General features: G+C 38.3%; 1 protein-coding gene across 3 annotated transcripts in view; it reads left to right on the top strand.

Annotated features, from left to right (window-relative positions):
- pdzd2 (PDZ domain containing 2) overlaps positions 1-11,639 on the top strand; it is an 86,287-nt gene extending 74,648 nt beyond the window's left edge. For 2 of the 3 annotated variants that reach the window (XM_026931236.3, XM_053228891.1), the window contains 10 exons: positions 150-253; positions 467-629; positions 873-1,627; positions 2,069-2,213; positions 4,648-7,420; positions 7,877-7,994; positions 8,279-8,380; positions 8,670-8,943; positions 9,889-10,023; positions 10,404-11,639. In XM_026931236.3, the coding sequence (XP_026787037.3) occupies positions 150-253; positions 467-629; positions 873-1,627; positions 2,069-2,213; positions 4,648-7,420; positions 7,877-7,994; positions 8,279-8,380; positions 8,670-8,943; positions 9,889-10,023; positions 10,404-10,570 (4,736 nt within the window). In that variant the 3' untranslated portion in view covers positions 10,571-11,639. The remainder of the gene's footprint in view (positions 1-149; positions 254-466; positions 630-872; positions 1,628-2,068; positions 2,214-4,647; positions 7,421-7,876; positions 7,995-8,278; positions 8,381-8,669; positions 8,944-9,888; positions 10,024-10,403) is intronic. The other variant, XM_053228890.1, reaches the window with a different exon arrangement.
- The last annotated feature ends 3,599 nt before the right edge of the window (positions 11,640-15,238 follow it).

Below are 15,238 nucleotides of genomic sequence, written 5' to 3'. Positions count from 1 at the left end.
GAGTCATCATTATGCCTGGATTTGTCCAAAAGTTTTTTTTGTTGTTTTTTTTTAGCTTTTTGGTTCAGATACACATGTAGGTCATGCTGTTTTAATTTGGACTTACATTTCACATTTGATTAACATCAATTTGTGCTTTATCTGTGCAGGACAATCATCCAAAAGCCCTTCTCCCATGATGAAGGCCAGGCAAGGTGATGGCAGCCAGGCCCTCAGCTGGACTATGAAGAGGTTTTTAGAGCCGGCCAGTCGAGTAAATAAGCAGCTCTTACAAAAAAAATTTACTTTTTAAGATGATCATCATATTGTCTGACATTTATTCAAATGCAGCTGTGAAAATTGACTCAGTGACTCCCTTTTTTGATGAAGTATTTTTTTAAAAATGTGGTATCTTTTCTCAGGTTGTTTCAGAGCTTTATCATAAAGTTTTAATTTTTTATTCTGTTTATAACACTTTTCCCTACAGCAAGCTTCTCTAAGCTCTGAGGCCGAGCTCTCTCAGTACTTCTCCCATGACGTCCCTAGCCAATCTTCCCTTTCAGCGATGGGCTCTAGTGATGATGGTATGCTTCACAACAGCAGGAGCTGCAATACCTCACTGGATGAGTCAGCAGCACCTCATTTACACAGTAAACACAGAAATATTTTCTTTCATTGTCTAGTAAGTCCAGCCAGCTGGAATTATATCATTAACTTGAAGCTGATTAAATGGGGAAATGGGGAAACGTCTTCACCACAAGCCTTTCTTTTTGACAGGACACTAGATTCTAAAATGACTTGGATGACAGAAAATCTTCATGATTTTTTTCTAAATTACATAACGCTCAATAGTAATTTCACTGAAGTGTTTTCCTGTCTTCTTTTGTCTACAGCTTATAAAGAGGGTAGCACTTGTGCTAGATCTTCTGGCCCTGCTAATCGAACCACAGAGCGGCAGGCTAGCATGCCCAGCAGCCCCGGTTCAGTTCGTAGCCCCCTCCTACGTCAGCGCTGTGTTATTTGCTACGAAGATGAGGCCAGTGATGAAGATGAAGATGTAGGACCCTTCCGTCACTTAAAACATGGCAACTCTGATGCTGCTCGTCACCAGGAGGATGACTCGGGCATTGTTGTGGCAACGTCATCATTGGAAGTGGACGATGAAAGCCAAGATGGCAGTGAGGGCAACAGGCTCGAAGCGGTCACTCCATTTTACAGCAGCTCGCTGGAGTCAGTGGAAGGGGGAGGTAACGTTGCTGAACTGCCTTTTATGCCCATTTACTGTTCTGAGCACAGCGCCAGCCTGGGCACAAGGAAAGAGGCTAAGCGTTCACCCAAGCTGGAGCACAAAGCTGTAACGCGTGTTAAGAGCATGATGAGCATCGAATGCCCCAATCTGGCACAGAAACCCAAGACTGAGGACATCACTGGAGCCCCCCTGGGTGCCCACACCCAAGCCACCCAGAGAGGGAGAACCCAGCACCACTGCAGGAGAGGTGAACCCAGTGAGCTGGCAGGCATCTGCACTATTGAGACTGTGGTTCTAAAGCGCAGTGAGTCTGAGTCCTTTGGACTTGACCTGGAGATCAAGTCATCTCCTCTGAAGGTGCTGATTACTGGACTGAGGCCTGGGGGTGCTGCTGAGAGGGTAAAGTGCTGTTGAAGGAAAAGTGCTATATGTGATAGCCAACCTGTTCTTTGGCATTTATTATAAAGTTGTGGATATGCACTATTTTAAAGGTGTTTTTGGCTACAGTGTAGCTCTCTAAATTAAATTCATTGAAGGCGCATGGTACATTTAGGAATAAGCTTTATTTTTTAACCAATGAATTATTTATGTAATATTTGTTTCTTAGTAATCATTTGTTGACAATAGAGATAACTTCTCTGTGGATATCTTCATCAAAACTAAAAAGCAGAATAGCTATAAAACTGCATTTAAAAAGTAAACCACTCTTACCACATATGAATACATAGACCTACAATAATCATATGCTTCTGTAAACTGTTATTTGCAGTATTCTCATACAAAAATTACAATCTGCTCCTTTAACAGCCACTGCTCTCTTCTTTTGTTTCTGTCTATTAGGAAGCCAGGGGGAGAATGAATGTGGGAGATGAAATAGTTGCCATTGGTGACACTCCAGTGTGCACTTCCTCCTATCAGGAAATTTGTGATCTCATGCATGACCTGCCAGTCACACTGACCTTAGAGATTCAGAAGCCTGTCTCAGGTGAGTTGGCACAATGCTTTTATTATTTGAAGTGTTCTTTAAAAAATGTTCAAATGTGGAAATGTGTCATTACTTATTATAACTTGCTAACAATAAAACCAGTGACCAATTTAGTGTTTTAGTCAGCAGCACTGATTTAGTCAGCAGCAGTGCTTTAAAGTACACCATAGAGGAATAAGAAGAGTTCTGTTATTAGTCACATGGTATTAACTAGAATGGGTGCCAGCTTTTGTTATTTATCGTCTTAACTTGCTATAGATGGTTTTTTATCTGCCCTTTTAGTAGACTGTAGTGCTCCAAGTGACTTAATCTTTCCAAACTGGAAAGACATTTTCATTATGTTTCTGCAAATTCAATAATTGAGCTTATAACCACTGAGTCCAAGTCATGAGAGACACTTAATACTTAATAATCTGACTCACAATTGTGAACTGTAATAAAGAGAACAGTCTGTCTTTCCCCTTGCTGCCTTAAAGACGTTGGAGCACAACAGATTTTCCCTTGCTGGCAGTGCCCTTCTCCTCCACCACCAATGGAACTGCAATCAGCTGGCTTTGTAACCGTGGTGACTATGAATTAATTCACTGTCATAGTGACCATAGAGTTTAGTCCCAGTGCTTACGTAGAATGCCTTAACCCTGGTGTAGTATGTAGATTGTCTGATATTGTCTTGATTGTTTTTATAGCAGAGGTTCCCAATTTATAAATCAGGGCCCACATGACCAACCACAAATGCTCCTGTGGCCCATAAACATAAAAGTGGAAATTCATTTTGCACAGTAATCAGTGAAAACAGGCCTACACTTTCTACACAGCACACAAACTACAAAAAGAATTTATGTTAGTGAAAATAAATTAGATATTAGATACAGATATAAATTAGATATAAATTAAATAAATTAAATATAGATGCAATAATTCATTTAAATTTGGATAATAATATTGTTTTAACTACTGTTTTACAGTTTCTACAGTACTTTCTGCAGTACCAAATACATACACTGGAGGACCCATAGATTAAAAATACTGTATTGGAGTATTTTGGAGTATATAAATAAATACTGACAATATGCTTTAAAATCATTTTACAAAAATAATCATTTTCATTCAGCGAATGTCTAAATGCTTTTGTTCTGACAAAAGCACAATAAAGTCATGCATAAACATCTGGTTTATTGTCTGCATATTTCTATATACATTGTCTCATTCTGAAAAACACACAGTCAGTCAGATATGACTAATTAACTGGTACCGTGTATAAGTTGGGAAAATTAGCTGCTTTTTCATTAGTCAAAGCAAACTAACAAAATAACATAGTGTTTAATTAATCTAATTCTGTATAGTTACCCACATGCATTATGTACTTTAACAGGTCATACATATTCATTAATACATATGGCCTAATGCTTGTGGAATGTTAACCCATTGGTATTACAGTACGTATAATTAGTATAATTGATGTCATTAAATTTTTTTATATGCCATAATTGTTTTAAACGATTCTTATTCTCTAAAAGATCATTCATGAAGTTTTAATACCATGCATATGTAGCCCTAACTTATATATGTAACTTTAGAAAGTCCCACTTCACCACTGAAAGCAGTCAGTCTCTCAGACATAAGTAACTTCCTAGCCATTTTGCAGTCATAACAAATTCTAAAACACACAAGTCATATTTGCTTTGCATTGGATATGGCTTACACTAAGATTTTGTTACAGCTAGTTATACACTGGGAAGCCATTTACCAAATGTACATGAATTCCTAGCTCATTTTCAGTTACACTCTGTATGGATGTGGTTTGGAAAAAAAAAAAAAAAAACTAGCCAGCTTCCTCCGGGGCCTGAGTCCACAGCAGTGGTTCTGTGTGTAAATATCATCTGCAATTCAAAGCTGTGAAACAGAGGAAATTTTATGGTAATGTGAACTGTCTGAAATAAGCTATTTTTGATATCATTTAAAGCACAACAAAAACTACATTCAGTACAGTCTTGTCATGTTTCAGTGTGTATTTGCTTGGATATTTTCAGACTTATGTTTACTAGTAAAGTTATATATATGATAATAGTTAGATGCTTGTGTGGTGGTTTTCATCAGGTTATGAACAGAATTATGCACAGGACTAACTTTAAGACAGGTGATTCATCCTAAAGCATATTATTCAGTAACTACAGCAAAACTAATAATAGAGGTATAGAGAGAGTAGTTATGAGATTAAGGAATATCTGGACATGCTGATTGCTCCTGATAATATTTTTTGTAAAACAAATCACAAAGATTTTTCTCAATTATGAGAGATGAATTTATAGTGTCCATATCATTGCCATTTCTTCAACTGAACATTAATGGCTTTTGTAAAATAATTATACCTAATCTTTTAGGTATAATTATAATAATAATTAACCTAATCTTTTAATACTGTACATTTCTGCAGCTGTAGATCGACTCTCTACTTTGATGATGTCTTCTGGCACTGAGCAGTCTACTAAGATGGAGATGTCAGGAGCTCCCCTAGAGGAGAAAACAAGCATGGACAAAACTGTTGTTGGAAATGAAGAAATTTCCCCTACAGAACCGAATTCTACAGAGATGAAAGCAATCCACACTGAAGAGGTGCCTGTCACTTATATTGATGACGTCATAAATGAGTTAAACGTATTTGAAAACAATGCAAAGTCAGGATCACAGACTGTATCTGATGCCGCTGACATGCCTCCATGTGCAGAAAAGAGCAGCATCAACCCGGAGAGCAAGGAGAGTGTGACAACCCTATCACAGCAGCCAAATCTTTTGGATTTTTCTGTCTTGGATTCAGGAAACAAAGGTTGCCTTTTGCCAGTAGGGAAGACATTTCTGAACAGTTACTCCAGGAATTATAGTCAGCTCTCGGATGAAAACACAGACCTTTCTGTGAAAGGATGTGAAGAGAAACCAAGCATGTACAATATGTTAGATGATAGCGATTCTGAGAGTGACTCTGCTACAGATGGTGCTGTGAAAAATGAAAAGCCTCAAGGTGACTGTAAAGATACTCAGGACACTGACTCTGATGAGGAGGTTGAGCTGTGTTACAGCGTAGTCAGTCAGCTTCAGCCAAATCAAGAGAAGGACAGTTCTCCTTCTCTTAAACAAGATATCTCAGGAAACCAGACAGATAAAGAGCTGATTGCTGATGAAGTACCTCAAAAAGCATCTTCGCACTTACAGGACTCAAAGACAACAGACTTTTCTACTTCTATCACAGCACCAGAGAGTACAATCATTCCCCAGTCTACAAGTTCAGAGTCTGGTTTGAATGGGGTCTCTAATCATGTTTCTGAAAAAAAGCAGATAATGAGTGTGACTCAGGGAGATTTGTCAAACCCAGAGCCATCAGACTGCAAAGCTGATGAGAAAATTGAAAAGGCTTTGGCACCTGTCACAAACAGCCTGACACTTTCAAGTGTCACTAGTACCCCTGGAGCTCAGAATAACAGACATGTTACCCCACGGAGTCAAGAAAGGACATCTAAAATGCACTCAAATGAATTGTTTACCTCAGATAAACCCAATACTGTGCAAGTGCCATTCATGTCAACTGTGACAGAGCCAAAGGCTTCACATTTTTCCAGTGGGAAAACATCCAGTACACAAACTAAAATGGACACAGAGAAAGAAAAAACACATGACCCTAAATCTCTTTTTTCTGAGACTCAGACCAAGTCCAGCACTCTTAGAACTTTGGAACATAAGACTCTGAATAATAACCCCATCTCACCTAGCTTAAATAGCAGACTCAAACTCGAAGAGAAGTCAAGCTGTTCTAACAAACTTAAAGGTTTAACTATTAAGAGTAAATGCAAAGGAATAGCGCAAACAGGCAGCAGAACTGCCAGAGCTGAGAGCCCTTTGTTAAAAAAGACCCATTGCCCCCCTACTCAGTCCCCTAAATTACCAGCCAAAAGAATCACCCCTACGAATAGTCCAAAAATTAGTAGATCCTTAGAGAAGAGTAGTTCTGCTCTTATTAAAACAGGTGACCAAAGCCATGAGTGGAATGATTCAGATCTGTCCAACACCTTGAAAGCAAATGACACTGTCAAGTCTGAACATAGGTCTGAAACAGAATGCAAAAGTTCTCACTCAAAGCAAAGTGAGGCAGTTTCTAAATGTGAGAACACACCTACACAAAGAACATTTATTGAAGTGCGACTCTCATCTTCTTTATCCCCATCTTCTTCTTCTGCACCAGTTCTAGCATGCAGGGAAACTGCGAATACCAATTCATCACAAGTTCAAGGAAGCCATCTAATTCTCAAAGATAACTCATTACATGAAGAGTCAGCTCCCAAACCCTCTTTGGGAACTTACAGATCATTTGACTTTTCTAAGTCTAGACCAGAGCATAATGATGCTATTAAAAGCTCATCTAAACCTGATGACAAAGCATGTAGCAACATGTCCATCTTGGAGACTACTAGTCTTAAACCAGGCAAATCCAAACTTTACCTTAAAGCACTGGATCGAAGGAGCTACTCCACAGACAGTGAAGCTCTCAAACGCCACTCATTTTCTGTTCAGCAAAGAATCAAGTCCTTTGAGAACTTAGCCAGTTTTGATCGTCCAGTTGTAAAAGGCATTGACATCCAGTCTTACGGTGTTAGCTCAAAAGCTGCTGTCAACAACAGGTTGTCTGGTTCAGCCCAGTCCAATGATAATCGCACCCTAAAAAGGAGTCTTAGCTCTTGTGTAGAAATTTTAAACCTAGGTCACTCTTCTTCACTGCAGCCACAGAACACTTCTTCTAGTACAGTTATGAACAATTCTGAATCATCACATTCAACTGGAACCACTGGGGCACTTGTAGAGGAAAGGGCCACACCTGAAGTTACTGTACCTCAGTCCAGTGCAGTACCACATACTCCACCAGTGCTGCGCTCCCGTAACGCCCGTTCTAATAGTGGGATATCAAGGTCAAAACTGAGGGAACTAAGGGCACTTAGCATGCCTGAGCTTGACAAGTTATGCACTCAGGACTTCTCACAGGACCCTGGCAATGTCACGTTTAAGACAGAGCTGGAAATTCAACCTACAAGGCCCACAAAATCCCCATCAGACAACCTTCAGTGCACCATGGTGACCAGGGTGAGCATGGTGGAGCCTGGCTCAGTTGGCAATGGGGAGAATGCTCAAGAGCAAACTGTGAGACAGTCAAGTTGGTCTGTTAGGTGAGTAGCAATGTGCTGGTTCACTCCGATTATTATTGAACTATTGCATTTTCCAGCTTATTCAAAATTTTTCAAAAGCGTGTGTAACGTTTGACATCAAGAATTGTGTGTCCTATTTAGGGATTTAACCAAATATGAATACATTATTCAGATTGAACAGATAATATGTTCTAAACAGTTACAAATACAGATACGAATAGGAGGCACTTTTTTAGCTTAGGAAATCAAACTAAATTTATTAGAAAATACTGCAGACAACCAAAAATAATAACTGTGTAAATGAGAAAAAAAAAACAGTCTGCACATTTCTAGCTGAGGCCAATCATGAACATCCCTAAATACCTATTGGTTTATTTATCATGACTACCAACATTTGGCACATCTCACAGATTTTCATTTCGTGAAGATGGTAGTAAGATTCATTTTGACTCCCATGCTGTGTTTCTTCTATCACAGTCTGAAAGATTTATCATCATCGCCAGTGGAGCAGAAGAAGGTGCAGAATGTCCTAAATTCCCTTCCGGCTGTGTTGGATGTGATGACCCTGATAAAGGAGGTTAAAAATGTTTCAGAGGTAATGTCGTTTTTCTAAGACACAATACGTTTTGCATAGTTCTTCTACAGGGCTATCATGGACACAAATCGTTTGATATTTCACAAGAGCTTTTCATCTGAATTAGCAGTTTTATTGTCGGCATCATCAAAAGTTCCCTTAAAGAAAACCAGTACTTTGATCACAATAGTGGTGTGATCACACACAGCCTGACATCCACTGATTCCTTTGTTTGAATTTAGTACAGAGGTATTGTTCCTGCTCATGCTGAAGAAATCTAACCAACGTCTAAATGCTTTGTCCAGGTTAAAGAGGATGTTTACTTTGTGATCTTGACAAAGGACGAGGGTTCTGGACTGGGCTTCAGTATCGCTGGAGGGGTGGACCTGGAGCAGAAATCTATCACTGTAAACTTGCATATTTACATTCCTAGCATTTATATCTCATGTGTATCTTACAAAAACAGACTTTTTGTGTTGTATTATTATATTTCCCTATCATACAATCAGTGTTAATAACTTTTTTATTGCTTATTGATTAAGGTGGGTTAGAAAAATATTTGATGCATGGTTTTCATGTATCTACTGTACATAACTATTTTGATCCAGCATTTTCCCAGTGTATTCTTTATGTTTTTTGCCTTAAGAGTGAAATATATTTTCAAATCAACACATCTAATGTGCTTTCTTTGGACAGGTCCATCGGGTATTCACCCAAGGGGCCGCTGGCTTGGAGGGTACCATTCGTCGGGGGGACATTGTGCTGTCCATAAATGGGAGCAGTCTAAGTGGGAGAACCCACGGCGAGGCTCTCTCCTGTCTCCATCAGACCAAGCTAGCCAAACAGGCACTTGTGGTTATCCAGAGAGGCAAAGACAGTGAACCTGTCACAGTTAGACAGGAATTTCTTTTAAAACCCAGAACATGTTCTTCTTCTGCCTTTCCAGACATCAACAGGGAAAATGGAGCAGGTAAATAAACCCTAAATACAATAAATTTCTCACTGTAGAAAACACAATGCACATCATTATGCAGGCCAGGTAATTACAAGTTTAAAATTCTTCCAGAGATCGCAAGTTTGAATCTCAACGATGCCACAGCTGTCCGGGGAGACAAGGGGGAAAAATTGGCCATGTTCTCTGGGTGTGAGGGATGGCATACTTTCTCTGCCCTGTCAATCACAGTGACACTAGTCAATCATAGGTGTCTGTGAGCTCATGAATGCAGAAGAGGGCAGACAGAGCTTTCCTCTGGGTGTGTTACACTGCCCTGCGATGCAGCATGAGCAGCATTTTGAAAAGATGCAGTTAGCTAGCTTCTCTGTCTTGGAGGAAGCACGTATTAGCCTTAAAGTTCTCATATTTGTTTTTTTAATTTTTAAAAAGTTTTATTTCTCTCGTAATATCTGTAATTAGTTGTTTTCTGTAGGGATGTATTGGATATTTTAGGAATTTTCTGATCTGATGCACTTATGTATTTTATGCTGTGAACACGTAATATTGGCTGACGTAACACAAATAACAAATAAAACACAGGCTATAAATGATCTTAAAGCATGCTACCATCATGCTTTTTTTTTAATAACTTGGCATCAGAAGCTTAGTTACCGTGACTATGTCAGTATCAGATCATTATTGGATATCAGGCTATATTCGGAGCCCTGATATCAGTATTATATTGAAAATAGAAAAATGCAATTAGTACATCCTTATTTTTCATCTTTTTTAAAAGCCAGCTTAAGTATGGGAGAAGCATTATAGAAGAAATGATTCTTCTTATTATTCTTCTTCATTATTATTATTATATTATTATTTGTTATTAGCTTTTAGTTATTACAATTTAAGGTTTAAGGCTACTCTTCAGTGGTTGTGTTTTTTTGCTGCTTGCCCTCATTAACGTGGCTTGGCGTGTTCTAGCTGTGGAGGTTGGGCCGGATGGAGCATTAAGCGTGGAGCTGCTGAAGACGTCAGCAGGTCTGGGTTTCAGCTTGGAGGGGGGCAAATCTTCAGTCCATGGCGATCGTCCCCTCTACATCAAACGCATTTTCAGAGGTAAACATCTCTTTCCAGCTAAACTGCTCAACTCCACTAGGGGGGGATGTTGTTGTTAGTGTATCACACATCATCACGTTGGCAAAGCAAATGTTACTTTAATAAGAAATATGCAGTTAGTGTAATTAAATTATGGGTTGCATTCATTTTCAGGAACATTCATTCTCCCCCACATTACTGTCATTATGTTATCATTATCAATTTATCCATTATTATTAAAAAAATATTGTGTTAAAAAAGCTTAGCATAGCAATACTACTAACAATATGCCTATATTTTATTTTGTGTAACTGCTGATTTATTGTTTTATCTTGTTTGCTGTTTTGTGCTCTTCACACTGTAACAGTGCAACTGCCGGTCTGTTCTGTGTATTTATTTAGGAGGTGCTGCTGAACTCTCCCAGGTTATTGATGTTGGGGATGAGCTCCTGGCTATCAATGGCAGGTCTTTGCAGGGCTTAATGCATTACGATGCCTGGAATGTTATAAAGACTGTGTCTGAAGGCCCTATCCAGTTAGTCATTAGAAAACCACGCACTTCCGTATGACCTTCGAGGACTTGTGCTGTATGTAAACACAGTGCCAAACTGATCTTCTTGTACATATGAAGACTTTTTACCTTTTTATACTTGTTTTCTACCATGTCTCTATGACTATACATTTTCACTGATGGATTCTCTATCGAGGACTCGGCTGTTTCGAGAGTATTTCAAAGGATGAAGTCTTCTCTATGAGTATTTGTGCAATCAGTGTAGGTACTTATTTGTACAGTGTAATTACATGAACATGAAATTATCATTTTGCTCTAGATGGATTTATTTTATAAAAAGCATCCTACCCAAGGATGCTAAAGTTCTGTTTGACTGCTTGACTGACTTGAAGCTTTCACTTTGTCATTTGTGAAATCTTGTCCCTTTCATTTCCTTTGATTTTCTCCCTTTTGAAGCCTAATCACAGCCGCATAAAGATTTTACAGTTCCTGTAAAAAAAATACTTGTTTTGTTCCATCTGTTGTGCTAAAAACAGCTATTATATTTGAAATATTACACACTTCTGATGAAACTGGTAGCTGTCATGCTTAAAATATCATGCATTTCACCAACAGTATTTATCTGAATTGCTTTTTCTGACTAACTGCAGAACATTTTGCAGAACTTAATTGCATTTTTTTAGCTGTGAATATTTTTCAGTAGATAAACTCATCACAGACCTTGAGTTGTAACTCTGATATGTTGAATTAACACTGCATTGATGTTGAAATCACATTGTGCATGAATTATTAGTGTAAATATTGCAATCAACAACAACAGTTTATTTTGGTGCAGCTGGGATTTGAAGCACAAATATGTTTATACTAATGCAGGTCAAGTAAGCATTTTAGGAATATGGATATGTGTATGTATTACACTCACACATGCATTTCTTAGTAATGCCCTTTTTTTAAAGAGGCATGAAATATATTTTCAGTGCAGTGCTGTTATTTATTTCGTAATGTTCCTTTCAGTTATGTTTTAACATTAACATTTCTTCCCTCTTATCATTTTAATCTTTTTTTCTTTAAAAAAAACAACCCACAATGGTACTGGTAGCACCTTTATGCATATGCTGTTGCTACATTTTAGAGTTTATGCTGACCTTTTATTTATATAAGTTCACCTGAAAGAGGCCTGGCATTTTGTGCAAACCATATTTGTTACATATATTTGAATTCTGCTATAATAAAAAAGTCAGTTTATCAGTTGAATTATTACTACTGTTTTGATTGATAATGTACTGTGTTGTCAACCCACCATGCATGTACAAAATTCCTGGCTATATTTGCATGTTTGTATCTTCTAGTTGGTCCAGGTATCTTTCAACCATGTATATTACTCTTAATCTTGAAACTTTCTGTTGCTTAACAGGAGTCACATTCACTTGTTTGCCATGATTTTCTCATGAACTTACAACAGCCTCTTGAGTTTACACAGAATGGTACAAAAAACAAAAAACATCCAGTTTTGTGGGTGGAAACATTGTGTTGGTGAGAGAGATCAGAGGAGCATGTCCAGACTAATTCGAGCTCACAGGAAGGCTACAGTAACTCAGATAACCACTCTTTATAACCGGGGTGAGCAGAAAAGCATCTCAGAGCACATCCCTATGTTGTTCATGATATGAACATTAACTGAAGCTCTTGACCCTTTATCTGCATTATTTTATGCATTGTGTTTCTGCCATGTGATTGGTTGATTGGATAATTGTATGAATGAGCAGGGGAGAGGTGTTCCTTTTAAAGTGGTAGGAGAGTGTATATATTTAAGCAGTGACAATTTAACAGCCATCTGCTAAATATTTTGCAGTTTGTTTGACCTCTGAATAACACCATGGTCCAAATCTACAGATAGAACACATAATTGGCCTGCAAGGATCTTTTTACCTTAATCCATGCCACAACATATGTTAAAGCGAACCGTGCATGAGTGTCACAGCACTTGGCATGAGTCTACATACGCTACAACATGGCCGGCATTGTTTGAGTGTTGTACCTGCGCAGATGGCAGCGAGAGACTCCTGAGACTTCTGCCATCACTTTCCTACTGCCAAAAATTCATTAAATCCTGGCACAAATTATTCACTAAATATGGCTCTGTGTTTGGACACTGTGCAATGACTTGGGCAGGAGAAAACTGCAGATGTTTTCCAATGTCCTGAATTTCCTAATGTTTATTCAAACAGTAATTAATGGATGTTTATTTATTGCCAGAAGACTTAAAAATAGCTTGTATCAGTGTGCAGAGGTGGGAGCAGACAGTGTTGATGCAGGCGTTGCGAAACAGACTATTTTTACACCAAAGGAAAGTGTGGAGAGGCAGCAGTGTGTCAGTGACAGCCTTCGCGTCTGCAAACTTTTATAACAGACTTGAAAACGGAATTACTCGGAGTCCCAAGCTTGGATTTGGAATTCATGGAGTATTTTGAATACAAAATTGCTTGTAAATGCAATTTTTAGGGAAATAATATTGTTATTGGAATGTAGATGACAAACAAAATGGGAAAATTTTTTTATTAATTTTTTTTTATTCAATTTGCATATTTGTATATTAATTTGCAGTTCCATAGGATATGTTGTACTGAAAGCTGTGCTTATTTCAGATGATTAATACCTAGCTATATTCTCATTATATATCTGCCACCTTACATGTATGATTGGATTATCATACTGCAGTGTACCAGTATAAAGGGACTGCCAAGATTGTTCTGTGGTTAGGAGTTTAGCAATGACACTCTGTAGTAAAAAGAAAACGCAATCATCTAGAAAATGTCACAGGTTTCGGTTATCACGCATTTCCTGTTTCTGCGCCTGAGAAGTCACACATGTCAAGTACATGCACATGACTAGTAACAGAACAGAGGGAAATCCTGCAGCCTTCTGATGGCATAACATTTTAATTTACTTGATGATCTCATCTCATTTTTGTTTAATTGGTATTGCTTCAGAGAATAGTAAGGAATGTTGAATAGGCTCTGTATCTGACTCTGTATCTGTGCAGAAATGTGGGTGGATGCAAAAAAGAAAGTCTGTGGCCATCTTGTCTAACCTTCTAAAAGCAAATTCTCAGAATGGATAGTTTACTTGGGTTTATAGACATTTCTAGAGCAACATGCAGTTCCATGTAGTTCAGTTCCATAAGACATGTGCTGTATAGAAAAGTGTAGATTGACATACAGCACAGTTGAGTGCAAACGTCTGTATCTCCCATGGCTCTTGAATGGTAAAAAGGAAGAAATTTACAATTAATTTACAAAGGTTTTTGCTGACTTTCTTTTGTCACATGTACATGCACACTAATGCACAAACCTGTACATGTCTGGGTACATTCAGCTACATGCTATATATTTAATAGCAACTTTGATCTTTGTGGCTATGCAGTGGGTATCAGTGAGTGGGTTACAATGTCAAGCCTTTTCCATTTAATTTTCACTGTGTAGTGTGTGTGTGTGCGCGTGTGTGTGTGTGTATACAGATGGTCGACAAATTAAAGGAAAAAAACAGTGGCTATGTTATGCTCTAAGGACATTCTGATGGCATGATTTAGGTCCACTTGTCGCAATTAAAGGGAAGAGTCACTGACTGATCATCTTTATCCTCTGAGGAAACGTTTTTATCCTGATATGAGTGGTCTCTTCCAGGATGTATTGATGGTTCCATTTTTAATTTCAGCCAGTGTCTCTGCAATTTAGTCCTAATTCACTTCCATCTCACACATGCAATTATCACTCACCCCACACTCTCAGGTTCTGACCCTAGAGCTAAGAAATGAAAAGCATGTGGCTTTATCTGTATCTCTCTCCTCAGAGCTCAGAGCAGCGACATCTAATTTCTCACTTTGCTGCCCTTCTTTGAATAGCACAGCCAGCTCTGAATGATTGTGTTCTGAGAGAACGGGACTAGGTCTGGAATTTTAAAGATTCTTGTTCAAAAGGGAGATGTGCCAGGCTGTTTAAAATGGACGGCTCGTTGGTGTAACCACTGCTCATCGAGTAGATGGCATGCATTCTTAAATAACTGCTACTGTCCAAGTGGGACCATGTTCCCTCTCAAATCTCAAAAACTGCTAATGCTTAGTGAGCTCATGTTTTATTCAGACTAGAATGAGCCTATGTTAGCCTATATAGCCTATACACAGTGCACAATAAGGTCCATAAGCGAGCCTGCAACAGAGCTAATTTTATTGTGTCAGTCATGAAAAAATAATGATTTCAACAGGATTTAATTATTTAACATTTATATATGTCAAATGAGGAACTAGCATCAGTGATGAAGCATGAAGCACCTCTCTTACAGAGCATTCTGGTGTGTTTTTTTTTTTTTTTTTTTTTTATGAACTGCACAACCTGGACTCGGTATTTTAATTGGAATGTGAAAGAGTTTTTAGCAGCAATGCTGCAAAAAAGTGAGAGCTAAAGCTAAACGGCTGTTAAATATTCATATCTCTGTGTCTATAACATAAGAAACTAGTTGCATATGTTTGGTTAATAATTAAAATCATTGGTGTCACTTGGATGACAAAATGGTAGATGGTGGGTGTTTTAAATACTGACATTGTCTCATGGCCAGGTTCCAGTGAGAGAGTGACAGTAAGGTAGGAGCAATCCATGATGTAAGTCTCATGAATTAATCCCACAGATGACAAGCGAGAATGAGCTCACACTTTTTTTAACCCAACAATAGC

Source organism: Pangasianodon hypophthalmus, chromosome 24 (assembly GCF_027358585.1).
Source record: "Pangasianodon hypophthalmus isolate fPanHyp1 chromosome 24, fPanHyp1.pri, whole genome shotgun sequence".
NCBI classification, from domain to species: Eukaryota; Metazoa; Chordata; class Actinopteri; order Siluriformes; family Pangasiidae; genus Pangasianodon; species Pangasianodon hypophthalmus.
Note: the sequence above shows the minus strand (reverse complement) of the source record. Positions and strands in the feature narration are given on the sequence as shown.